The 27,145-nt window shown below is 44.1% G+C and overlaps 1 protein-coding gene and 1 long non-coding RNA gene across 2 annotated transcripts in view; one reads left to right on the top strand and one right to left on the bottom strand.

The window, feature by feature from the left end:
• LOC308189578 (ubiquitin-conjugating enzyme E2 E1-like) overlaps positions 1-173 on the bottom strand; it is a 44,502-nt gene extending 44,329 nt beyond the window's left edge. Inside the window, 1 exon segment of the mRNA XM_080579734.1 lies at positions 2-173. Coding sequence (XP_080435860.1) covers positions 2-158 — 157 coding nt within the window. The 5' untranslated portion in view covers positions 159-173.
• Positions 135-26,511, top strand: LOC308189588. The gene is made up of 3 exons (XR_013946456.1): positions 135-242; positions 15,622-15,976; positions 19,063-26,511. It is a non-coding gene; the product is annotated as an uncharacterized lncRNA (long non-coding RNA).
• Positions 26,512-27,145: the final 634 nt, after the last annotated feature.

Here is a 27,145-nt window from a genome sequence, read left to right as displayed (position 1 = left end):
TCGGCCCCCCGGCAGCGGCAGCAGCAGCAGCAGCAGAAGCAGCAGCAGCAGCAGCCGCTTCCCTCTCGCCCTCGCCCGGAGTTCAGGATTCCATTGTCCCCCACGCTGCGCCCGCTGACATCACTGACACACAAAGAAGGGGCACTTCGTGATGTCATCAACGCATGCTGGGAGAGGAAACAAAATCCTGGGCTCGGGGCTTGGCAGCGACAGCGAGAAAAAGCCCCTTCGCTTTGCCAAAGGTAAAAGTATTAGGGATATATATATTTATATATATATTTTTTTCCCTGAGTCCCCTGGTGGGGAGCCCGTCTGCGCGGAAGGCGCAGCAGCATTCAGCCGGCTGGGGTGCTGTTGTATTGTATTTCCGAGGCTTTTTACTCTTCTCCCCCAAAATGTTGGCTGTTCATCCCCCGCTCTCTGCCCCTGGGATGGCGGTGCCGGCCCAGTGGGCTACCACGGCTCGTCCTGGGGTTGCCCGAGCGGGCCAGGGGAGCCGGCCGCCCACCGGCTGCCCCCGGGGTGAGCTTGGCTCGGTGCCGCCGCTTTCCACCGCCTGTCGAGGGATCCCGTATCGAATTGCCCGGCAAGGTTCGGCGGCCGAAAATACAATGGCTGTCACCGCCAAGCATCATAATAATTAATAGGACTGTGTGTTTCCGTCATTCCTCCTGCTGGAGGACCTCGGAGCGGGCTGCAGGAGCTGAGCAGGGCCAAGGGGCTATGCGACAAAACAGGGGGCAAAGGGGTGCCCGGCCCCACAGCAGCTCGGGGCTGCAGAGCGTCGTGGCAGCTGGGACAGGGGTGGTGGTGGTGCTGGTGGTGGTGCTGAGGTGTGGGGGACTGAGGTGTGAAGCCCATGCCATCAGCCCACAGGTGACACCATGGGGCCCGTCACCCAGAGCTGCTGGGGCTGGCTCCAAACACCAAGATGGCCCCGGCAGGCGTGGGGTGCCATGAGGGCCTGGCAAGGCCTAAGGCAGAGGCCTTGAGTGGGGACAAAACCCCAAAGGTTGGGTTGGGTGATGAATGGCCATGACTTCTTTAGGGGACACTTGGGACCTCAAGGAAGGGGGTGTTTTGGCCATCTCTAGGGGATACCGAACCTCTCCTCCAAGAGGCTATAGTTTCATGCTTTTGTGACTAACTGCAGGGGTCTGGTGGTGGCACTGGGCTTTCACCATTTCCACCCAGTAATCCTCAAGCCAGAAATGCTGGAGGGACCGCCTGAGTGGGCACAGTCATTCCTTTGGCCTCCCTTCCCTGCATTTCCTCGGACCTCTGCACATGGTTCTTGTTCTCTTGTTCTCCCTCTTCCCCCGTCTTTCTGCATGCTGCTCACCAGCACCTCATTTCACCTGGGTTAATCCCGAAACTACTGATACTCCCCACAAACTTGCTGCCCAGTCTCTCATGTGGTTGAACAGTGCAGGACACACACACCAGTGACATTGTAAGAGTCACTATGATAAAAGAAGTAATTCCACTGCAGTTTCACACTTACTGTTGTGGTTATTTTTTTTGTTTGTTTGTCTGTTTCCTGACTGTCTTCAGTCTTTCTTACCTCTGGTTTCACATATTAGGACATAGTGAATTGTCCTCCAAAAGCAGCTTGCTAGCAGAGCCAACCTATCTAGTTTCACCTATGGGAATGACACTTGTGAAGCCATAGTCATCCTTTCCTCCAGTAAATGTAGAACTCTGACATGTCCACCCTTGACCAAGTCCTCAAAAGAAATAATACATTTTAATGAAAACTGGCATTTTGATAAATGCAGATGATCTGGATCACTTAGTGCCCCTCATTGATGAAGGGTGCCCAAATTCAGCTCCTATATACTTAACAACAATTCAAGGTGTCAGCATCCTCCTAACTAGCCTGGGGGCTTTGGAGGATGCTGCTGGTGGTATGGTGGTACATACTGGATGACAACTGTGGGAGACGAGAGGACACAAATCAGTTGACTACGCTTCACAAATGTCACTGCTTATGGAACAGCTTTTTAAAAACAAAAACTTTTCACTTTCACTAAAACCTCCATCCCTTTCCTGTCATCACAGGAAACCTGCACCAAAGTCAAGTGAGACAACTGATATTAATAATGAAAGCCCTCCACTTCTGTAATAGGGTGTAAGGAAAATGGAAAGCTTGTTACAAAATCTCACACACTTTTTTATGTTCTTAGGGGGTTATCTGCAGACCAACCTTTTCTGCACCGCATGATCTTTGCTAACCCCGTTCAAAGCAGCATGATAACCAGCACCAGTGGTTATTTACTTTGAAGCCTACCCAAAAATGCATTCTCTGAAAGCACCTACTAATGTCATCGCTTGTGCGGTTGTTACAGTGGCAACTCCCAATTTATGACTCACCTCTCCTGTGCTAGCCATGCCATACCCAGAGCCGTGGAGAGAAAGGGAGTCAAGGAGCCAACTTTTGCGCCCAGAGATATTTTTGCAGCTTGTCTTGCTCCCACCCATGATTGTTCTCTCAGTCTCCTGCAGAGACACTGAAGGACCGGGAAAGAGGGCAGAATATGATCCTTTTTCCAGCAAATAGGTGAACCAGCTCCTCTAATCGCATCTGTTTCCACCTTGGGAATTTTGAGACAGCCTCACTGGTCTGCTTCTGTTTCTTTCCTCTGAAGTGTATACACTTTATCAGGCAAGCTTTCCCTCTTATCAGTGCTTCCTCCTACTGTCTCCTTACTTTTTTTTTTTTTTTTTTTTTGGCCAAGTTGTGTGAAGGACTTGCAGAGAAAAACTGACCCAGATTATTCACTTTCCCTGTGCCCCAAGCTTTTTTAATCTATGGTGTTAGCTCACTGTAGAAACTGAATAGGATTAGTCACTTTTCCCTCTGGATGGAGTTTGGAGGAGGCTGCAAGGCTAGATGACTAGAATCAAGTTGCCTTTGGGGCTTTGAGCTTAATTCACAGCAGAAGCTAGCCAATTCAAATCAAACCGAGCCTGCTGCTAGAGGAAGGTGACTAAGATTAGTCCCTTTGTACCGTCTCAGCTCCAGATACATTTTCAGCATTATTGCTGGCTGGTCTTTCTGGGCCTGAGCCAAAGCCCCTTATATTTCCACCAATTCCGTTGAGTTTTGCATCAGGCCTTTTGTGGGGAGCAGAAAAGAAATGATCATCTGTTTGGCTCTCCTGATGCCAGCTTAATGCTAATGTCATGCCTGCAAGTAACAGCAGGAAAGCCAGAAACATGCTGTTATCTCACACAATCCTGTGGTGACAAACTCTGTCCTTTCTGTGTGACCCTGTGATACAAGGTCAGGTAGCAAGGAAAATCTATGACGAGGCCAGAACTCATGACACAGCTATTTGAATAAAACTAGCCAGAAACTCCGAATTATGCTGAAAGAGGAAGGAACTGCATTCAAATGAGAGAAAAGGTAACAGAGAAAACGCAAATGCACATTTCTGTGACATAAGGGTAGTGAATACACAGGCTCACCCTATGGTTTCCTGCTCACAACTATCTTGCCGTAACTTAGTGATGCAGCCCAACTTCCCTTGCTGTACTTTTCTCAAACAATATGGCTTTTAGTCCTTAGAGTTACACCTTCTTCTGTTCCTTACAGAAGAATGGAAGGGTCTGCAAGCAGAAAAATGCTTGTTTCGTCTACTTTTATTCCAGTGCCAAAGATGACCTAGTTGTGGAGGGAAAAGCTTAGATCTCCTTTCAGACCCCTGCTATTTGCTACTTGTTTGGTGTTTTGTTTGCGGCTAGTCCTGGGAGCTCTCTGAAGCCTTGCTGAGAGGCTGTCGTGTGAGCAGAAAGACTTCAGACCCATTACATGTTTTGGCCTTATAAAAATCCTGGCCAAGCTCCCATAGACTGAAGAGTGGCAATTCATTCCAAAAGCTTACACAGAGCTGCATATAACCAACCATACATATCTTCTACTGCTCCATTGCTTCTTTCATGCCTCTCCTGGAATATCGTCTGGTTCATTTTGGTAACTGAAAAACTAAAGATGCTGAGATCAATTCAGTTTCACAGCATCATAAGAAGTTTCATGAGATTTATTTCCCAGGGTTTCTGCCTTGCTTCCAGGTGATGAGATCGAGCCTTAAAATTGCTTTACCTTGAAGATACAATGATTCACTGCTGTCTCCGTTTGCCAGATCTATAGCTAGTACTTAGTATTCGGGACTGAGAGCTACACAATGCTTTTTCTGTTGATGTCTCTAGCAGTCACTCCATATTTCTGATACTCATTTTCCTTCCTCTAAAGGAAGAGGATGATGTTAATCGAGAGTTAGACTGAAAACGTCGAGGTGCTCATACAAACTTCACCCATAGCCACTCATTAGACTTTTCTGTCACTTCCTTTTTGAGCCTGCTGGATCTGCTTTTCTGCAGAATGCTGCTTCCCCAGTGGTCTCTCTGCTTCCTTTGGGCTTTGCAGTGGCTGGCTCTGCTTTCCTTCTCTGTCTCTGCAGTGCACAAGCTCCCCAGACTGCTGTATTCCAGACTCCTTGGCTTTTTCTCTTCTGGCACAGTGTGCTCCCCTAGTTCAGATGTTTTTCCTGTTTCTGCCTCTTTTTCAGTTTACAGAAAGTACTGCTTTATGGACCGTCATCCGCTCTCCATTTCTACATACCACTTTTCCTTGGCAGTGGTGCTCAGAACCTGAAGAAACTCAAAAAGGGGAATTGTTATAGTAGAATAAGAAGTAGATGGATTATCGTCAATCAGTCCTGCCCCAGGAAGTCTCCTAGGGCATGGCATTGCTGTTGGCAAGAGTCCTGGAAGAGGTGAAAGGTGTTGGCCAACATGACCCAGACAAAAGGACTCCTGCACACAGTGGGTCGAACAGCAGCAAATGCACTATTTTGGCCACTTTTCGCCTGCTAACTCACAGAAAATTCCAGCTTGCCATTTAAACTTGTGTTTGCTTTTTATTTGTCACTACTGAACGGCCAATGGTAATGGCCACTGCTGGACCAAGTCTCTGCTTGACACTTTCCAGTAGCAAATAGTTAGGCTGGGACATTCCTGGTGTGATGCCAGGTGTAACCTAGGAAAAGCCAGTCCAGAACACTGTTTTGACAGCGTAAAGTGCGACTCCTGATGTTGTGCTTTGCCCATACAACTGTCTTGCCTGCACAACTGTGCCAAAGATCTTTATTTTTTTTCTGGTGTAAGCTTAACTCTGAGTGCGTCTGTCTTGTAACAGAACAGTCAGAGAGGAGAGCTGCTGGGGATGGCTTATTAATAGCGTATGCTCACAGTTTGCGTCTCTGCCTTCATGGGGTGCTTTGTGAAATTTAGATGAAAAGGACAGTATTTTTCATACTGTTGGCAGCATGTTACAGGTTAACCGTAGACTCTGGAGATGTACTCTGTAACGTCCCTTGCTCATTGTGGATATGCACACCCACAGGAAGATATACTAAATGTTGGTCAATTGTGCTACTTAAGAATTCACCAATAAATGGACAAAATAATTTTCCTAGTATCTGAGACAAAGGAGTTTCTCACTATATAGGTAATATTTCTCACCTACAGTCCTGTCTTTCTTCCCTTTCAAATATTTCTCAGTGTCACAGTATGTGTCACTCTGGCTCAGAGAGGTTAGCACAAGAAAATATGCTTTGCTTGCTCATACACTGAATTGGTAATATTCTTATTCTAGTTTATTCTTTCTACTAAAAAATGAGTGATTCCCTGTCTGCTCCAATTCTGTGGATTTGTAAATCCATGCAGGGAAAAAATCCACATGTCCTAACTTCTCAGAAAATGTATTTAGTGAGGATTTCAATTGACTCTTTCAACCTCTGCCTCCTCATCTAACAAAGGTTCTTCTCAACAGAGAAGGATCAGGAGAGGTGTTCAGGGCTCAGTAATTTCACTCTGTGGCTTGACTACAGTTCAAGACTTCAATGGTCTTCAACTGCAATTTTTCTCCCTAGGCCTCCTTATTATTACAGAACCCTTCAAAAGGCAGCGGTAGAATCACTCAGACTTTTACAGATCCCTGATGCTGCATTCTTGAGAAACCAGTGTATGGCACTTCTTTCTTCTTCTTTTTTTTTTTTATTTTTTTGTCTGACCAGCACATGGAAACAAAGAATAGAACGTGCATCTGATTGTTAACCATTACTTACATGCAAAGTGTAATCATCATTACATTACTTTTTCATATTTATTGAGGGAGAATGCATTTTTCATTTCTCACATAAAGTCCCTAGTTAAAACAAAAAGGTGTATGCTATTAAAAACTCCAGCGTTTGAGAGCCCTTCATTTTGAGACTTTTTAAAAGCCATTGTCTATTTTTTTCATCCTGATATAGGCCATGGTAACTCTCAGATGCCAAAGGTTATAGAGGTGTTCACAGCGTGGACTAAAACTTCACACATACTGTTTTCTTATTATCCCTTCACGATATTACCTCTAATCACGATCTCAAAAATTCCACACAGCATCTTCGAAAATTGCTTACATGGAAGTATAAGCTTAGGAAATCTAAACATTTCTGAATACCTGTAAAAGATGTTTCTTTGTTAAATAGCGTTGTGTTGCTCTGCTCCGTTCCCGTACAATTATAAAAGGTGGCTTTGATATGTGGCTTCTTGCTAAGCTAAAGAATGTCATGTCTGTGGCCTGAAGGACAGCTACATATTTCAGGCTTTGTCCACCCAGGCACATTTCACCCTTCACATCAATACAGCTATATGAGCATGGTTAAATAAGCATAACCCTACCTGTGAACTCCAGTTCCAACGTAAAAATATTTTCTCCAGTTCAGCTGAAAGCCTTTCCAAAGCAACGTAAGTCAAAGTTGGAAAAAGGCTCACTTCTAGGGTGTTCACACAAGGGACTATCAGTATAATTATATAACATTACATAACATAATAACCTCTTTTGTTGTACAGACATGCTTTGGGAAACTTTATCCATGGTGTAATGCTTATTCATTCTTTTCATTCAACATTTCTATTGAGTTAGAACGGAAACAGCAGGTCCTGGCTTTCGTGCTATGTTTGCAATCCTTTCTCAATTCATTGCACCTTTCCCTATTTGACTTTTTCTTTTCTTTCTCTCTTCTCACAGCCTCACCCAGTCTTCCTCCGTATTCCATAGAATCATAGAATCGCAGAATCAGAGAATGGTTTGGGTTGGAAGGGACCTTGAAGATGACCTCATTCCAACCCCCTGCCATGGGCAGGGACACCTCCCACCAGACCAGGTTGCCCAAAGCCCCATCCAGCCTGGCCTTGAACACCTCCAGGGATGGGGCATCCACAGCTTCTCTGGGCAACCCATCCTAGTGCCTCACCACCCTCTCAGTGAGGAATTTCTTATATCTTATCTAAACCTACCCTCTGTTAGTGTAAAGCCGTGACCCTTTGACCTGTCCCTACACCCCCTGACAAAGAGTCCCTCCCCAGCTTTCCTGCAGGCCCCCTTTAGGCACTGGCAGGCCGCTGTAAGGTCTCCCTGGAGCCTTCTCTTCTCCAGGCTGAACAACCTCAACTCCCTCAGCCTGTCTTCAAAGGAAAGGTGCTCCAGCCCCTTGTGTGTCCTTGTTTCTGGCTTTTCTTAACCCCCTATGAGTGACTCCCCAAATTTTGGCTGGCATGTCCAGACAGCCAGACTTCTTTTTAACCCTGTCTTATCTGAGTGTACAAAATGAACACTTATTCCTTCTCCCCACTTCCTTCCAGGTGTCTACTTCTCTAGCAAATGCCACTATGTTAGTTCCTTCTCATTGCTTCCTTCTTCTTTCAGGCTTGCAAATGCCCGTAGAAGCAGCTTTCTCTCAGTGGACCGGTAACATGGCCAGTGCTCTGTGGCCTCACTGGTCCCCAGCCTGTAGTTTGAGAGCCGTTACCTATTGCATCAGTTAGCGTGATAAAATAGGAGCTCTCTGGAGCTGAACATTTTCTTCTTACAGCATAACAGGGCTTTAGGCATTACCACAATACGGACAGGACAAAATAACGTAATTGCAGAAGTTTAATTCCTGTTTCAAGGTTTTAAAATTATTTTATGAGCAATAACCCAAGGCAAAAAAATATTTTTATAGAGCCTGATTTAGCAAGATGTCTACCAGCCTAGAGACACAGGGCTGGTAAGAATCTAGTCCTTTGTAGATGCTTAAAGCAAATCCAAAGAACAAGCCTCGTATCTCAGAACAAAATGTTGAAGGTGTCAGTAAAACTTCACAGTTGGGTGGCAATCATACCACACCCTGAAAGACTTTGTTTGCAAAACTGAGGTTTAAAAAAAAAAAAAAAAAAGACACTGAACAACAGATGTCAAAAGCTCTTCCTTTGCCAGCTATAGTCAGGGGGACAGAGAGAAATTTCTTCACTTGTTCATTGAAGATTTTCACATGAATTGCCATGCCCTCAAAAATGAGATTTGCATTTCAAATCTGAGAACTTATGTGTTGAAGCTACAAACTACAGGCAGTCTTTACAGGGTGGGCTGATACGAGAGGCATATTCATATGATTTTTTTAAAACAGCTAATAATGAAATGGAATATTGCCATTTTTTTCTAGGAATTTGTTGGCAAGGAAAGCAGAGATTTTACAAAGAGCAGAGACAGGACTAACACCTCTCCTGTACCACTCCTAAATTCTGCCACTATTTTTGTTTTAAACATTTGCTAACCTCAAAAGATGCCCATTTATTTTTCGTTGGTGTCATAGAAAGGTGACACCACCCTTTCAAATATACAGTGTCACAGAGGACAAACAATGCAATGCAATCATCTACAGTCTGGAAAACTGTGGATTCATTCATAACAACAGTATTTCACTAGTTTACCTTTTATTTAAACTCATCAGGCTTCACTCACCGGCTGATGAAGTCAATAAGGTTCTTACTATTAGTTTAATCTCTTTCAAACCAATTTCAAACCAAGCCAATGGATAGGAACAGATTTTTGAAGGAACTCATTAAAGGAGATGCTGCTGCTGCTTTCTGCTACTTCAAGATTGCCATCGGGAGAATCCTTTAGTTGCCTTAATGTCTCCACTGCATCCATGTGTTGTGTTGTGGCCACGTTACACAGGTATTATGGGTTTCTTTAATTTAGCTGCCCTGATCTCTATTCAGCTATGTTTCTTCCCCTGCTGTGAAATATTATTTTCCCGTCTTGTAGTTTCTGTGCTATTGGCAGCCCTTCCTCTCTGCTTATCAGAAAAGCAAGAGAGAGGACAGCGTCACACTTGAATGACTTTTTATAAGGCTGGGATATACTGTAGGTTTCACAATAAGATAGCCTGGCCAATGGAGTTTGTATATAGAGTTTTTTCAGTTTCTTTGCAGCTATGGGATTTGCTTGCACAGTAAAAGAAAAAAAAAAAGGAAAGAGATTCTGATTTTGCATTTGCATTATTCCAGTGACTTCAGCAGGTTTGCTCCAGATTTATGCTGAAATAAAGAAAGTTCATAGTCAAGCCCAATGGATCAGTTCACAGTGCTTTTGGTGGCATCAATTTACTCAGTCGTTTGGAAAATCTTACTTCCCTACTGCCAAAGATCTAGGACAATTCACAATTCTAATATGTCTGGGGGTCTGCTCTGCAGCATGTAGTCCTGTTTGCTTAATAGAATTAGGAATCTGTAAGGTAAACTTTATACACCAAGCCCTGCCCTCTCTTGTGCTTGAGGGCAAAGTGGAGAATAAGACACACAGGGAATTTCCTCCCCTGTACAAAGACAAAAAGCTCACAAGTGCTAGCCTCTAGCAAACCTGGAAATAGCCTTCCAGCCAGCGATCACTTACGCAGCCTTCAGAAGCAAACTTTAGCTAGACACTAATCTGTGTGCTCCCCTTTCTGGGAAAAGGGATGTCAGCAGCCTGCTGCGTGCAGTCCTATCCCAACAGATAGGATTTCCCATAGCAGAGCCCACACTGGACAGCACCTTTGCTCCCGTTCATCACAAGGACAGCATCCCGGTCCCTCTGTTAAATGGCTTAATGAACTACCCTCGGTCTGTAATGAGATGGGCTTAGGCAAGCTTGTGGGTCTGGATGTAAGGCTTGTTTTCTTCTTGTATCAGGGGTGATTGCATGGAGTATGCTTATCGACTTTGACCACACACTACTACCATTTCTCTTTTAAGAAAAAGGACTCGGCGGTAAGTAAAAAAAATGGAAACACTGCTGTTTGGAGCTCTGTTGACAGATTTTTGTGTGTTCCCCAAAGTGTGAAATCACAGTTGGCAAAAAAGCATCTGAGCGCTCGGATGTGTCACTTAGTGCCCTAAGTGTTTACGTCCAAACCCCTGCCACTGATGACACAACATGCTGCAAGAACAAAAGTCTATTGGCTGGGATCTGAACTGGTTTCCTAATTCGCACCTGTGCATTGGCAGGCAAGCATCCATCAGTCACAGGCTCCCATCCATCCTGGGCACAGTGGTACAGGCAGGGCTGAAAGCATTTCTCAGAGTGCTGATGGGAGGGATAGGGTAGAAAAAGAGAAGATTAAGAAACAAAAGGTAATAGAATTACAGGAAACAGGTCTGGAAGGGATGTCAGGAGGCTGGATTGACTGTACTTGTGTAATTCTTGACAGATGTGATTTAAAAAATCTCTTTGAAACGCATTATGGCCACAGAGCCACAGATCGAATTTGTTAGAAATAAATCACTCTCTGCATCTGCTAAACCTTAAAGCACCATTCCAGAGTGGTAGAAGCAGTTTGAGCCACTGTACCAAAGTTCCTGTATCTTGTTTTATTTGAGTGTGTATAAAGTATTTGTATAAAATATTTATCTACAGAATGGAAGAATATAAATAAGCGTGATTTCTGTAACACTTTGCCAAGAAATGGAATTTTACTAGAGCAAGGCTTGTGTAACACACTTGAAATTGGGCTCGTAACCAGCTTGTACAGCTTGCGGTTTTATGGGTGGATTTTGCATTTAAGAAGTACAAGTAAATAAAAGAAGAGAAAAAAAAGAAAATTAACTCCTGTACAGCTACATCATCTTTGAAAAGGTATCGAGGTCAGGTCTCCTCATTAGTTCCTTTCTTCATTAGCACGGCAAGAACAAAGAACAGCATTTATTTTATATTCTAAAGATTAATTGAAGTGGGGGATGAAACACTGAAATTGAATTAGTAAATTATTAACCAATTTCTATGTAATAAGAAATAATCTATTACACATCCTATCCCTCCATCTAGAGATTTGTCTTAAGCATTTGTCTTTAGGAAAGAAGGTGGAAGGAACGAGGAGACACAGACTCGAGACAATCCATCAAGTCAGCTCCTGGAACATTAATAATGAAGACCTTTGAACCTGGCAAATCTTCTGTATTTCTCTCCCTTAACTGTGACTTACAAATTGTCCCAGGGCTGCTGCCTGATCTGATGGCCTCTTTTTAATTTTTGCCCCCGCGTTATTAAAAATGCCCCCATCACCATCTCAGAAGGTGACAGCGAAAGCAACAGTTAAGGAAGCCCGAAGCTGGCAGCCTGTCAGCTCAGGAACTCCCTGCCGCCTGCAAACACAACTCCACCCACTCGCGTTTTCGGGAGAGGAGCCTGGTGCCAAGGCAGCGCTGGCAAAGGTGGTGGCTGGGGAAGTGGGGATTCTGCCTGCTTTGGTTTCCGAGGCTGTCTGCGAACAACTGGGTGCTTTTTCCCCCTTTGAGTCAAGCCTCCTTTTGACAGCTGGAAGGTTTCCCCATCACTTGTTTCTCTCTGATTTGCTTTTAGAGGCTAACTAACCCGAGTGTCGGACTGAAGCCAACAGCCTCACCTCGTGCAGAGCTCTGACTCAGAGGCAGGGTCTGGTTCCTCCGTGAGCGCTCCTCAGTGGCCTTGCAGCACAGGGGTGCTCTGAAGCAGCAGCTCACAGCGGTGAGATTTTCACCTGTCCCTCCCCGGCCTCTGGCATAGTGCTTGCAGCAAGTGTGGGAAGCCTGGGAGGAGGAGATGAGGAGGCACATGGGGAACCCACCACAACTGCCTGATGGAGGTTAGGGCTGCTCTAAACCGTATCAACCAGTCCCCTGATCCAGGAAGGGTTAAAGGCTTTGCACCAGGTGTAAAGCACCGTTCCTCCCTGCCTACACGGTGGTCTCCTTCTGCCCGGCCTCACTGGTGCAGCTCCCAGCTCCCAGCTTCCAGCTCCAGCCCACGATACTTTGTGCCTGGGCACACACAGACGGTCTCTGGTCAGGAGGACAAATGTGTTTTGTCCCATGGTCTAACTGCGCTCCACAGTCTATAGGGCCCTATGAATGGCCTATGGATTTTACGGATAGGAAGGGGGAGGACTCAAGTAGGATTTTTTGGAAAACTTCTACCCTGTGGTACCTGAGCTGTGCCAGAATTCCCTGGCTGGGCTGCAGGCAGTGCAAACACACATCGCTCTCTCTCAGACTTTTGCTTAGGCTTTGGTGAAAGCCCACAAGTAATGCACGAAATTCTTCACTCCCACCTCCGGTCTGAAATGAACAGCTTCTTGACTCATTGTATCCTGTGCTCAGCTTCAGTGACTGGAGCTCCAGGGGGAGCCTCACTCCCCAGCCTCCTTCCCTGTGTCTTGACAAGCCCATCTCCTCCCCAGTCCTAGCCCCATTGCTTAGACCGGTCTGCAGGCACTTCCAGGGCTGGTCAAGAGTAGGAATTGGCAGCAGGACACTGGTGAAATGGTTCCCTGCCTGGCTTCTCTTTCAACAAAAGCGACGCTCCTCTTACACCATTTTAGCCACAGCTCCCAGCCCACACTCAAGAAGGGCCCAAATCTGCTTCCCTGCTTCCCCCCCTCTCTCCAAATGAGCTTTGGCTGTGGTTTGCAACCAAGGAACAGCGACACACCTCGAGCAGCTGCTTAGCGGCTGCTCCAGAGCACACCCTGCCTCTGAGGAAGAAGGAGAGGAGGCTCCTGGGCTTGTTCTGCTCGGCTTCACCTCATGATTTGGGCTCGAAACCATGTCAAGCCCGAGGGTAGTGCTACAGTGATCGCATGTCGGCTGGTGATGATTTCTCAGCAGAGCTTTCGCTTGGAAAACCTCAATCCTTCTAAAAGGGCTCTGGAGGCGCCGTGCATGAAGGCGAGGCTCGGTAGCACCCACAGCACACGGACTCTGGGGTCCATCTCGCTCAGCTCTCGTGCCTGGCATACACTGCAGGTGCCAGCCCGTCCTCCTGCGGTATAAATACACACCAATGGGGGGGTCTGACCAAAACCGTGCTGCCCACCCCGCGTGTGGTGCCCTCTCGCAGCACGGCCCCGTGCCCGCTGTTCCTCCGTGCCTCGGCGGCAGGCTGACGGTATCTGAAAAATGCACTTTTCTCCCTCCCAGACCCCAAGCCCTTTGAGCTAAACCGTTACAAGGGAAGATGCAGGGATAGCAAAGAGACAAGGGATTTTCTTGTAATTTTCATGTCTATTCCCCTTCTTAAAGACGCCATTGTTTAAAACGAGCGGCGTCCTGGCAAAAGCGAGCATCCTGCCGTGCCAGCCACTTTTATCACCGCCGACCACGAAGGCTCTAGCGTACAGCGTAAAGCTGCTCTGCTCTCCGACGTGCCAGGGGCCTGTCAGCCTGCTCCTTTCCTTCTGGGGACGGGTAACCCCGGCTCGGCTCAGCACGGCTCGGCACCGGCTCGGCGACAGGAGGGGGAGCTCGCAGCGCGCCGCCTTCAACCCGGTTTTTAATTCAGCAGCGCAGCTCACCCAGCCTCCCTCTTCCCAGGCAGCAGCCACATGGAGAAGACAAGGGGCAGAGGGGGCGACTTGCGCCGGCACAGCTTTCGCTTTGTTATAATAAAGGAGTTTTTAAAAATATTATTATTATTTTCTACAAGGAGAACCGCTGACCCCAGGAACAGCCACCCCAGGGACGCGGTGCAGCCCCCATCGCTTTCAAGATGCGGTCGGACAGGGTGCTGCAGCATCTCATCTAGGCTCCCTTTCCCACCAAAGGCTGGACCTGGTCATCTTTCGAGGTCCCTCCCAACCTGGGCTGTTGTATGATTTTACTGCTCTTAAATTTGGGAGAGGGCCAACCAAGTCTGTGCTGTTGCACACGGCAGGAGGGACGGAATTTGGGCACCTGCACATACCTGCTGCCACACCTTTGGGCAAGGTAACATCAAGATTTGTGAAGTCAGGACACTTCTCTGACAAAATTCCTCTTTGACTTAGGGGCACCACTGAGAGAAATGTCTTTGCTTTTTTTACTCTGTTCTCTGAGAAATCAACTGAGGGCAGATCCTGGGAAAAATTCCCAGCCCGTCAAAGCACCTTCCTGAAGTCATTTCTCCCTAAGGACGCAAAGGAAATCACAGCTTTCAGATTGCATTTGTCAAGACAAAGCTAACATCAGCTTTGAGGGAGCTAAGCCGCGAGAAAAACTTGTATTGCTTTCACAGCAGTAGTGAGAGCAGGTTTTCATGACAGAGGAGTATAACCAAGTCCTGCCTACCCTTGCACACAGCCTACTGGTGCAATACTGCAGCTGAGCCAGTCTTAAAATGGACATTATTTTTCCTAGTGCAGACAGATAGCCCTGCAGAAGCTAATCTCCTAATAATGTACTGATATGTTCATGAGGGATTTGTTTTACAGCCCCCTAAGTGCTTGCATAATTCTCCCGTATAAATTCCACAAAAAATCCCACATTTTGCAATCCGGCAATCTCACATGAGATAGACATCTAAGGTGAAATATCCTCCTCCTTATGCATAAGCTCATAAGCCTCATTATTGCTGCAAGTTGGGCCTATGGTTAGAGAAGAAGAGCCTACCACTTGAGCTGGAGGAGAAAGAATCCAGACTGGATTCAAGATATTTACAGCCAAATTAAAGACTTTCCTGAGGGGTAATCCCGGGCAGAGGGTTGTGTCTTCCCTTGCTATGGAATCCGAGCAGAGTTCTCTGTATGCACAAAAAGCCTTACACAGATACAGACCCGTGATATATTTAAACCAGAATGAACCTGCTTCTTAAACCTATCTACAAATGTTAGCGGAATCATCGACACTGACCTTCAAGTGAAAAATGATTTGCAACCTTTCCAGCAGTGTCTTCATCATAGTGCCGTAATTTAAAGCATTTTAGCCACTCAGCTACACAACCTTACCATTCATTTGCAGTTGTCATTTTACCTACAAAAGAGCTCGCCTAATATCCCCCAAAGCAAGAGAAGCCTATTGAGTATTACAGGGGGGAATTATTCCCAGTATATTATAGAGAGGAGCTGTAAAGTTCAAACAGGAGCCGCTGTGTGTGCACACCACGTTTCATGCAAATGATGCTTAATAGTTTAACGTCGCATTATGTTTTGCCTCCTGAATGAAAATGCTTCTTTAGTTATTTTTCTAATAATCTGTGTAACTTTGGGGACCTAATTAAGGCAAACCTTTCCAAATGTGCCTGTTTAGCTGCCTAAATCAAGTGGCTTGGTTTTCCAAAGCGCTGAAGCTATACTAGATGCTTAGCACATCTTACACCTGGTAATTTTTAAGTGGCCATTAGAGATTTAGGAGCCTTATGTGAGGTGCCTATGTGATATTTTTAGTTTAATTGTTTTAAATATGAGCCTGTAGCTCACAGCAAGAAAATTAAATCTATGAAATGTTTCTGGTAAGCTTATTTCTCCCCTCTCTTCTCCCCAGCTTTCCAACTCAACTGTAGGAGAAGAAGCTGGCAGACAAGACTGTACCAATGCAAACGTGTTTCTGCAGGAAAAGGCTGATAGTACTTCTTGATTGCAGAAGGAGCACGTGCCACATAATTAGTCCACATGTGGATAGGAGCATCTTCTAGGACTGGGAATGTAAAACTGATCAAGAGTACATATGACAGGCTGGATCCTATACACGTGCTTAAATAGGACTTGTTGTCTGCCTCACATCTGGCCGGCGTGGAGCACAGGTGGAGCAGCGCATGACTGTCTGCCCTCGCCCACGGAGGCGTGTGCTGTACTGGAGCCTGGCCGGCTCCAATTTCGCCAGCTTAGCGAGTGCTGAGGTATGGTTTATCTTGCCTGGAGCAGATTTTTGAATATATTAATCTATTTCCAGGAAACTAATACTAGCAATAGGAGTATGCTAAATCCTAAATCTTTAGCCTGCTCTATACACAGATTTTTTTTACTGATGCAATCAGCTAAAGTGCTAGTGTGATTTTTTATGCAGGGACATCTCCCACAGAAGCAAATCCCTCTTGGCAGCTGACTTGAAAACTGCATACCAACACTTAATTTCGAAGAGCCAAACTGGCTGCTGATACAGATGCCAAATTCTCATTGACTTTAGCAGGTGATCTGCCTCTGGAAGGATGGAGGCATCGTGTTTCATATCAGTGTGTCGACTGCTGGAAGCAGACGTGATTCCAAGGCACGTGGACAGTTACTGAGGTCTCTGACAGGGTGCTGGTGGCTGAGCACCACCAGAAAAGTTTAGACTTGGTTCGCCAGGGCCCTCTTTCTTTCCTCAAAGTCTAGATGCACACGATGACAAATTAATTGTTCACTACTGGATGTCGTACCTTATAGAGAGATTTACAGAGCTGTTTGTAGCAGGTGCTTAGGCTGTGCTGTTTATTGCTTCAATGAGAGACCAGGCAAGATTTTTACATTCCTCTCCCATAATGTTTAATGAGCAATATTTATGTATGTGTCAGAGATAGGCTTTGAGCTGTGATTATTGGCTGCAATTTTGCAGTTTAATGCCATGTCCAACTTCAATACTCACTGTTATGAGGTAGTGTTAAGTGGCAGTGGGCCTTGTAGTCTGATGTTACAAAATACAGAGAGCAGTTATGGTTTGGAAGGCTGGAAAGGTCTGTGAATATTAACAGTGAGTTATTAAACTGTTGACTTTTGTGTTCTGAATCTGAAGAGCAACCAACCAAAGCAGCAGTGTCCATACTATATATATATACATATAGACACACAGACAGTATATATATATTTGTATATACACACAAATAAACAATAAAGGTATGGAGACAAAATGCTACTCCATAAGTCTTCCTTGAATCAAATATAACAAAAAAAGTCTCAGTGATGTTCTCTCCAAGGGGCCCCACAAATAGAGAAGTGCTCAGACACGCTTGGTCCCACTGGAAAGGTACCATGCATAAGCTCCCCTCTAACACATCACTCGATGTATCTGACTCTTCAGTCATGTTGCCTTCCTTTTACAATGGGCCAAGGGAAGAGTACAATCTCTCATCTCATGGGTGGTTATTTGTTGTGCTCCATAATGCAGGCAGCACTCTGAGCTCTGTTTCTGAAGGAAATAGCTCAGGTGGGTAATTCAAAGGAAATTTAAAAGATGAGTCCCTAATGGGGCTGAATCACTCTAAGTACGTGAAACTGAGTGGAAGCACACTGATTTGCATCTGTATGTATGTTGAGCTGTATATTGAGAACCCAGGGCCTTAGGGAAACACAAGGTCTTTTCTCTTTAAATAATCTCTGATTTGCTACAGGTCAGATTCAATAAGCATGTTGAAATGCAGCTGAGGGACAAAGACTGCAAAACTACTTCATGCCAAGGCTTTCCCAGAATACTCATCCTAGTGGGACTGTGTTTGAGGTAGTCAACTTCCAGAGAGACCTTTGCACAGAGGATATTAACCCTCCCCATGAAGGCGGAGGGTGACCGTGGGTTTGTGAGAGGAGGGAAGGGTCTCACATTCAGGGACTTGTCAAATATGGAAAAAAAAAAAAGATGTCAAAAAGGACTTTCACAGTAGCTTACTTTGTAAGAGCTTTACTTCAAGGTCTCTTGGGCCTGTATCAGACAATTCATTACGGAGAACTGGTGGGTAAAGTAGTGGCAATGATCTTTGAAAAAAAAGTCTGATTTCCACTTCCCATTTTGTCATAAACTGTCAGGAAGTGTTACACAGTGCTATTAAAGAGCTTTCTGTTGCCTTTCTTCTTAAAGATGGACGAAGTAGTGCTTGTAGATAGCCTTGCTCTTGGTAGATCGGTAAATTGTGATGGGAATGGCCTCCTGCCCCATGTTGGGAAATCTTAGTTGCTCTGGATGCTTTTTGTTTTCCAAATTCAAGAAGTTCCAGCTTTTTTTCCCTAGGCTGGATTTTATTTTATTTTTTAATTTTTATTTTATTTTATTTTATTTTATTTTATTTTATTTTATTTTATTTTATTTTATTTTATTTTATTTTATTTTATTTTATTTTTCCCAGAGGTGAGTGCTGTCACTAACAACAATGGCTACTTCCAGCATGGTTTTGGTTTGGCTGCTGACAGGCAACTGTTCTGTAGGGGCATCTACGCTCAGACAGGAGGCTTGGAAAGGAATTAAGGCTGTATTTTAAACGAGCTCTCACTGGCTCTTTTTGAGATCCTCCTGATTGACACCAGCATAGATGAGAAGAGAATCTGACCTTGGGGCTTATAAAAAGCGCCCACATTTCCAAGCAAATTTTTTCATGTAATTAAAGCTGGCGGAGTGCTGGTGCTACCTCAGAGAGAAATGAATCGCAGCGCAGTCACTTGGCTCCACGTTCCTGCTTCTCCCAAGGCTGCCACACGGCAGGGAGAGGGAGGGAGGAGCTGCGATGATGCGCTGCAAAAGCAGCAGAGTGCAAGGAGATGGGGGAAGAGGCGAGCAATTTCCTGCTTCAGAGCACTACCCAGGGAAGACGTCTAGCTCACACGAAGCGGGGCAGCTGAGGCTGTCGTCCCACACCTGAAGGAGAGGGTTTGGACACTGAGCTGCTCCGTGCTCACCCTGTGACACTGGCCCAGCTGAAGCCATGAGGCTTGAGCACCTGAGGCGGCGGCGGTGCTGTCATGCGCTGACAAGCGGTGCCAGCAGAGCAGTCCTCCCACTCAGGTTGTCCTCCCTGCAGCAGCTGGAGGACGTGCTTGGTTGTAAGGCACCTCTATGTGCATCTGGGGTGGGCATCTCTCCCTCAACATGGCTTTTGTGGTGGGGGACCGCAGCGGGCAGCTGTGCTCTTCCACAAGCTCAGCATCTCCTGCGTTCATGTGAGGCAAGGGCATTTTAGTACCCGAATGTAAATTTAACGTATTTCTTGACAGGAATTTATATTTCAAAGTCTCACTTTCACAGGTTCATCAGGCCTACAGATTCTGCATTTTGGGTGCCCTCCCACCACATGGCTTCAGAGCAGCGCCCAGCAGGACACCGCTGCTGCTGGGGCACAGCAAGGACAGACCCACACAACAGCGAGCTGTGCAGGCGGAGACCATCAAAGGCAAAGAGCCAGGTGCTACTGAAGCTGCTCATTTATGCTGCTATTAAAGGCAAACTCTATTTGCGTGGTCTAAGGGACCAAATGCCAGTGGGAAGAATCAACCATTTTCAGGCTTCTTAGAGGAATATTATAAACAAAGCAGAATAAAAGGAAAGGTGTATAAAATGTCTTGACAGTGCCTTTTAAGTGAGTTGCCATGTGTTATTTTAGCCAAGTCTTCATTCATTTCTACTTAATGCTGTGTGCTAAAGGTCTCAAAGCTGCTGGCAATACTCTGTGGAATAATTTTAGAGCAACCTTAATAGAATGAACAGAATAAAGGACTGTTCAAATACATTGTAGCAAGATAGCTTTTTAATAGAACAAGTTATCCAAAACACTGATGGCTGGAGCTCCTGAATGGAAAAAGAATCTCCCCTGTGTTTAATTACCCCAGACTGTCTTTATTTCCTTCTTATGATTCTGAACACAGTCCGCTTGCGCTGGCCACAGTCCAGTTGGAAAGTTGGTGTTTGATCAACGATGTGTCCGATTCACAGGCTGGAGGTCCGACGAGGGCGCCTGCAGCCAACCGTCCCGTCCGAGCTCCTGCGCAATGTAGGTTATGGCATTCCACCCCGCACGGCCCGCAGTGGAAGGAATTACTCTTCGCTGCTATTCCGGATTCAGGAAAGCATTTCTATTTAGAGCAGTACTTAAGCGCACGCTTAACTTTAAATAACGTGCTTAATTCCCATTTAAACGTGCAGCTAAGTGCGACTCTGAATTTGAACATTTGTGAGCAGACGCTGTGGGGCCCAGTAGCTTGGTCATAATGGAAAGTACACTTTATGACTCCCAGTGCAATGTGAAATCTGAAGAGTTTGTATCAAAGAGTCAGATGGCTTGCCAATGTATCTCCAGTAAACAGGTGACCTCCAGAGAGGTCTGATTTTCTTGGAGATGTTCAGGCCTATGGGGGTTCAATGCTATCGCCAGTTGCCATATGAAACTGCTGCAGGAAGCATAAGTGATATCCCCTTCCATTTCACTTATTGGACAGGATATATGAATCAATAGTATTTCATTAATTCAGTAACAACCTCTGCTAAACCTCTCCAAAGACAAGAAAGAAGAGAAGCTGATTTTGTCTTCATTTCCAAGGTTTTTTTTTACTTGCTTGGGGAATGGAGGAAAGCTCTGCTGCACCATAATACCTTAGCTAATTGAGCTCTTAGATTAATGTTTAAACTTCATTTGCAAGTCCATTACTAAATCTAATCAGTTACAAAGGTACCATTAGGGTTGGGATTTTATATTTTTTTTTTTTTTTCAAATCCACTCTTAATTCACATCCCCACATCCCCACCCCCCCAACTTGTCCAAGGCCCTGGCTGCAAGTACTGCATTATAGATATTGTACTTACACCAGCAGGGAAAAAGAAACCACAGAATATCTTCAGTGGAGATAATAATACACAAAATGACTTGGAGTTCATATGCTGCTATGAGCCATAAAGGGGTAGGTTAAATCTTGTATCTACTCAAACTTTCAATTATCAAAGGGAAAAAATACTAATGTTCATCCTCTTTAAAAGTGATGATACCACCTTTGAGAAAGTGCTGGATTGATTGCACTGAAGACTTTTTCCCTAGGTTCATTACCTGCAAGAGGTATGTGTCACGGTCAGCATTATCCACAGCATCTTCCAGTGCACTGAAATCCTGGTGCTGAACAAAAGTTTCAGGTCTGCTTAATTTTCCATGCTCGTGTATGTCTCAGCCTTCTTGCTAATAAATCCCCATCACATTGTAAGTAAAATGTTCCTTTTGAGCTAGACATCAGAATAAGACCACCAACTTCTCAGTGCATGGGATAGTGGACAATATAAATGCTAACACACGTCTGACCTAACCACAATTGAATGGGTGACTTAAAGCCAAAGACTCTCTCTCCCATTACCTAATCCCTGAGACATCCAGACTCCCATCCTCATCAGCACTTAAAAAAAAAAATTAAAAAAATCTGGATTTTATTTTTATAACTGTTCTCAGAAGATAAACAAAGCTGAAATCGAGGTATAAAAATCATCAGGGTGATGTTATGCAGACACCAGTACTTTCAGGGAAATCAAAAATTTTGCTGCTGTGTCTGTGCAATCAGGGAAAGCTCTGCCTACCCAGGGTGGTCAGACCCCAGCGCCGGGAGGCAGGGCTGTTTGGTGGGACTTGATTAGAGTCAGGGGGTTCATCACCTCCTCTAAATCTCCTGATGCACTTATCCATTTCCTGATCTCTGTGCACCCTTGGCAGACTGCTTACCCAGCCAACCTAGCAATATTTGTGGGAAGCAGTGGATGGGAAGGAGCTTTGCACAGTCCTGAGACAAAAGTAAATCTATTGCTACAGTGTAGATATTATCACACTGCACTGGCTTGTCCATTAACACAAGGAGCCCTGCAGCTCCCAGAGAGCACGGCTATTTAAAAGGATGCCTTCTGGTCATCACAATGTCTATGATTCGGGACAGGAGAGGTCTTTCCACCTGGCTACCTGGATTAAGAAGTACCTGGCATAACAACTAACACACTGACTGTATGGAGGCTCTGAGGTCTCTCCCACCATGTATCACTTGCCTGATGCGTGCCTTTGGGCTTATCTCTCAGCCTCACTTCTCTGACATAACAAACAGGGATGGTAATTGTAATATTAGCACTTACTTAGTGCTCACTTGGAGATCTGTGGATAAAAGAATGCTGTGTAAGGACTTCAGCTATGATATGCTACTGCATTTCTGCCTCCCCACACCAAACGGAATGAGAGCCAAGAACAAAAAGAGAAGCAGGTAAGAAGGATTAATAAATATGCAGCCTGTGATGGCCTCTCTCCCAAGATAAATGTAATAGCAACAATGAATGCAGAGGAGGAGAGAGGCCAGCACAGGGCAGAAATGAACGTGTAGACAATGCCGGCATTATATCTGCAGATCCTTGTCTCCCCAGACTTCAGCTTCTGCTGCGTGCTTGGAGCCGGTCACCAGAATCCCCAGCAGAGGTGTCTGGCTGCACACCCTCGGTGCTGGATCACTCTGCCTGCCCTCAACACTAAGAAAAAGGGCAGAGGGGGAGCTCGAGGGTTCAACGTCAGCAAGATCTAAACTGCTTGACATTCTAGTTCTGAAATGCCAGCTCTTAAATTATCAAGGCTTTTTTTTTTTCTTTCTTCTTTTTCATTTTTTTTTCCAGGTGCTCAGCATTTCACCGTGTAACAGTGTGCAAACATTTTATCAGCAAATACCACAGGGGGGGGAAAAAAAACAGCTATCTAAAACTGATAAAGCAATTTGGCATGGAGGCAGCAGCTATCACTTCTAAATGGATACGAGCTTTCTGAGGTTTAGCAAGTTCCAGGGATAACATTCTGGGGATTGACTGCTCTGAGGGTGGATGAGAAGCTGTGCTCACTCACGCCGTGACATTTTTACCTGCTCTGCTGCCTGTGTTACTGGGACCGTGCCCTAATGAAAGGAGTTATGCTGCTCGGCTGTACTGCACCAGTCCACGACACGGTGCTAACAGTATGTTTGGGGCCATTACTTAAGTGATAATCTCACTGCTCCTTTGTTTTATGAGGCAATAATTTGATTCCCATGTGCATAAAGTGAGGCCAAAGGGTAAATAGTTTGTTATAATGAGGGAACAACATTAAGACTGATGAAAACTAGAGGTCAGTGTTATTATTTCTGTTATGACACCCATTCATTTAATAATCCTTGTGTTCATATCCTAACGGCAGGGATCCTGGCTTTTCAAGGCAGTATCTGTACCCTAATAAAGGCAGATATTATCCTGCTGTCTCTCATATCTAACTCAGCTCTCTCTCTCTATGGTTCCTCATTACAATGCAATCTAAGGGGCTCACCACATGTCTGTGTGGTGAAGAGCTACTGGAGGGGGACCACTGAAGAGAAATTCTCTGCATGGCCTCAAGGCACAGAGGTACCAGTGGCAGGACAGGGAACCTGATCACATGTTTTCTAATTCATGATGAACTTTCCACTTTGTGGAATCCCTTTCTTTTCTGCCTTTTTTTTTTCTTTTTTTTTTTTTTTTCCTGGAGTATGTCCTCTCTACTGACAGCTTGTCATTCCAAGCTCAAAAGAAGTATATCCTCATTAGGAGTGCATCAGTGATACATTTCTATGGGTCTTTCTCTTTTTAGAGAAGGAGAAGAAAAGCATAGCTGGTATACTTGGATTACGTGTGAACACAGTAACATTGCAGGTTTTTCTTAACTGCAGAATAAAATATGTAGTGTCATGCTTTCTGAATAGGCAAAGTTTCAGTGTGTATTAAATATATATAGATGTATGTATAGCTTCATAAACCAGTTAAATAAATAAAACATTTGTATCTAGAAACCTTACTATATTATACTGTTTCCAAATGCCCTGGATCTACCTGTTCTCTTCTCTTTTCACTCAGCCTCCTGTTAGGTAAATGCCTTCTTCATCCTAATAGATATATCATGGTTACATAGTCTTCTGCGTGTGGAGCATATCAAGTATTATAATCAATGTGATATTATTATCATTATTATTATTGTGCTGGCTAGGAGAGGTAAGTATGGACGAGTACTATGCTGGAATAATGTATGTACAATGCTAGATATTTCTTTATACGCATCAGCTATAGTCAAAAATAATATAGTAAAAGCAGCCAGGTAACAGAACAATAATCGAAGAATAGTGGCCTTGTTATATGTTTTCTAACTTGCCTAATGTACAGTATTCAGTATTGCTACTACTTACATTAGAAAAAAACAAAAAACAAAAAAAACCACCTTATTAATAGTGAGAAAAATTGATTTGCAGTTCCCTGTGAAATCAGCAGAAGTAGAGCTGACTCCTATGAGTGCACATTCAAGATCTTTGCCTAAACATGTTTTTTTTTCAAGTGCACCTACAAGCCAAGCTTTCAAGAGGCTTGATGTAATAGGTGCTAACAAGCTAAATTTGATGAAGCAGGTATGACAGACAAAAATGAACTTTACAGAAAATGGTGTTTTAATTTTTTGGAGCTAAATCAAAACTACTGGGATGAATTCCCTCCAGGTCTTCTAGAATATTGTCCCTTCTTTTGGGGAGAACAAAAAAGTTAAATAAAATAAAATAAAATAAAATAAAATAAAATAAAATAAAATAAAATAAAATAAAATAAAATAAAATAAAATAAAATTGTTTGGTACTGATATTGTAAAACTGAACCTAATGATGGAAGACAATACCGTCCTAGTTATGGAAGTATGGTGTATCTACAGAATAACCTGAAGCTTGGCAAAATATAATTTGCTCCAGAAAGGGGGAACAGACTCTTACATGTCATTTTAAAAAGCTTCTGGCTGGTTTATGAAAAAATGCCTGCAGAGTGTAGGGGCTGAACCAGTGCAGATGGGCTTCCCAGGTGTGCACGCAGATCTACGCCAATGTAGCTGCAGTCTATTCTAATCACTGGGTGTAGTTACTAGAAAACTGCATAAGGGCTGTCCAAATGTCATTAAGCCTGATACCACTTCCACTGGAAAAACTCTGTGGAGACTCCCTTTAATTTCAACAAATTTTAGATTGGGCTTAGTATTGACTACTTATCACAGATAATAATAGGAACATTCAGATGATTTGCTTCATTTGCTTAGCAAATGAAGGCATTCATTTGCTTAAATGAATGTCTTGAAAACATAAATTTAGAGGAGAGGAAATATAGAAATTTTGTTTTTCAAGGCTGCTGGTAGGAAAGAATTTAGCAATGGGAATTCCCACAAAAGTAAATCAATTTCTTGCCATTTAATGTTATCACTAAAGAGTCTGAACAAGCTTCTGGTTGTTAGAAACATCATCCACTCCTCTCTGGATGTCAAAAGCACCAGTTCATCCTTTCCTCATTGGCAATCTCTCTCTGCAGTATTAGCATTCATTCCTTTTATTTACTGATGCACAGAGGTTAAGGTGAAAAGCGATCATTAGATCATCTGGTATAGCCTCCTGTGCATCACAGACCATTAAATTCTGTGCAGTTGCGTCTGTAATGAGGCCAGTAATTTGCACTAAGCTAAGGCACAGCCTGATTTGGAGATGTCATGAGATGCAGAATGACCTCTTCCTTTGGTCCTGTGTTCCAGTGGTTGATCACATTCACTACCCCAAAAAAAAACAACAAAAAACCCAACAACAACTAATCCCAACAACAGCAACAAAACAAACAAAAAACAACAAAAAACACCCCCCAATCAAAAATAAAACAAAAAAAACACCCAACCCTTAATTTTTTAATTTGAATTTTCCTAGTTTCCAGCCATTAGTCTGTATTACAGTTTTCTCCACTAGACTGCAGAACCTTTCTATTTTTTTGCCTACAACAAAGGTACTTCTGTGCTATAGTCCAGTCCACTCAATATTCTTTTTGATAAGCTAAAGCTCTAAGATTTTGCATCACGCTCCACAAAGATTTCTCTCCTTTTGGAGGCTTTTTCCTGTTTCAAATATCCTTTAAACATGTGGACATCAAAAAGCAGATGTTGTATTCCAATATGACTTGCCACAGCGTTCTATCCAGTAAAATCGCTTCTTTAGTCCTACTCACTAATCATCAGTTTAAAAGTCCCAGGGTAAGACTGGTCATGCTTTATCACAGAATCACCTTTAGAGTCCCCATAGAATTACTATACTGACATAATCTTTTTCAGACCCGTTCTTTAACAGGATGAAGTCTGTAACTTTGGCTTGGTTCCACGTTGCTAAATGAATTACTTTACATTTCACTGCATAAAATCACATTTTGTCTGAATGATCCAGGATCACTAAGATCGTGGTCGGTTTGTACGAGTGCTCTGTCCTCATCACTATCTTTATGTCATTGACAAATTTTATTAGCAGCAATTTTGTATTCATTTCCAGAGCTTTCATTTGAAATGTTGAATGCTCTTGATCCTAATGCTGATGCTTGCAGAGCCCCATAGGAAGCCCCCCAGTACCATGTCATACTGGTACTAATACTTTCTGGAAGCTTAGTAGTGTTTTCCAGCCCATTGTAGGCATAGTCTGTGGAAATTGTGTAGTGTTGACTTTTTAAAAAATGGTTTGTACTATTGTGTCAAACATATCAACTGGTAAAAATAACTGCATAGATGTAATAAATTCAGTTTGTCTGACCTCTTTTCCACAAAATCTGTTGATTGGCAATTATTATATTGCAGTCCTCAAATTCATTATTAATTAAACCTTGTGTCACCATCTGCCTTTCTCTTTTCTCTTTTTCCTCTGGGACTGAAATCAGTCCAACCTGTCTGTACCTCACACAGTGACCCTGGATCTTTGGGCATGCGTCTGCTAATGATCAGCACAGCAGCCATGCAATTTATTCTCTGATACATGTGCAAACATCATACAGGGCAAATCTCATTTTTAAAATAAGAATCTCATCATAATAATCTCATTTTATTCATCAAACCTGCAAAATTCAGCTCTGTAATGATTGAACTTAGAGGTGCTCCTGAAGTCCAGGTGAAGCTTACCATGAAACACCTGAGGACACAAGAAATTGGTACAAACCTTTGGGGAGTCAGCCGTGACCATGGCTTGTATGATCCTGGGATGCTTGCAATAGCTTGCACTGGCCCATGCTGCAACTGTGTAATACTAGGATTTCCTCTCCAGAAGCTGAACCAGATAGGACCAGGAGAGCATCCAGAAAGTTCTCCCTTCGTAGGCAAGAAGTCTTGTGCGGCTCCTCTCAGTACACCTTGGGTGGGCGTTTCTGTTCTGCTTGACACAGAGATTTATCAAGTACTTGTTTTCAAGGCTGTCAGTATGACACTTTTCACCAGGACTAATACAATTTCTTCTCTCTCCTTTATCCCAAAAATGAGTGACACAAAAATTTAGCATTAAAAACGACAAGGTGC

Source organism: Anser brachyrhynchus, assembly GCF_964034855.1.
Source record: "Anser brachyrhynchus genome assembly, chromosome: 2".
Taxonomy (NCBI): Eukaryota; Metazoa; Chordata; class Aves; order Anseriformes; family Anatidae; genus Anser; species Anser brachyrhynchus.
This window is presented reverse-complemented; position numbering and strand designations above follow the sequence as displayed.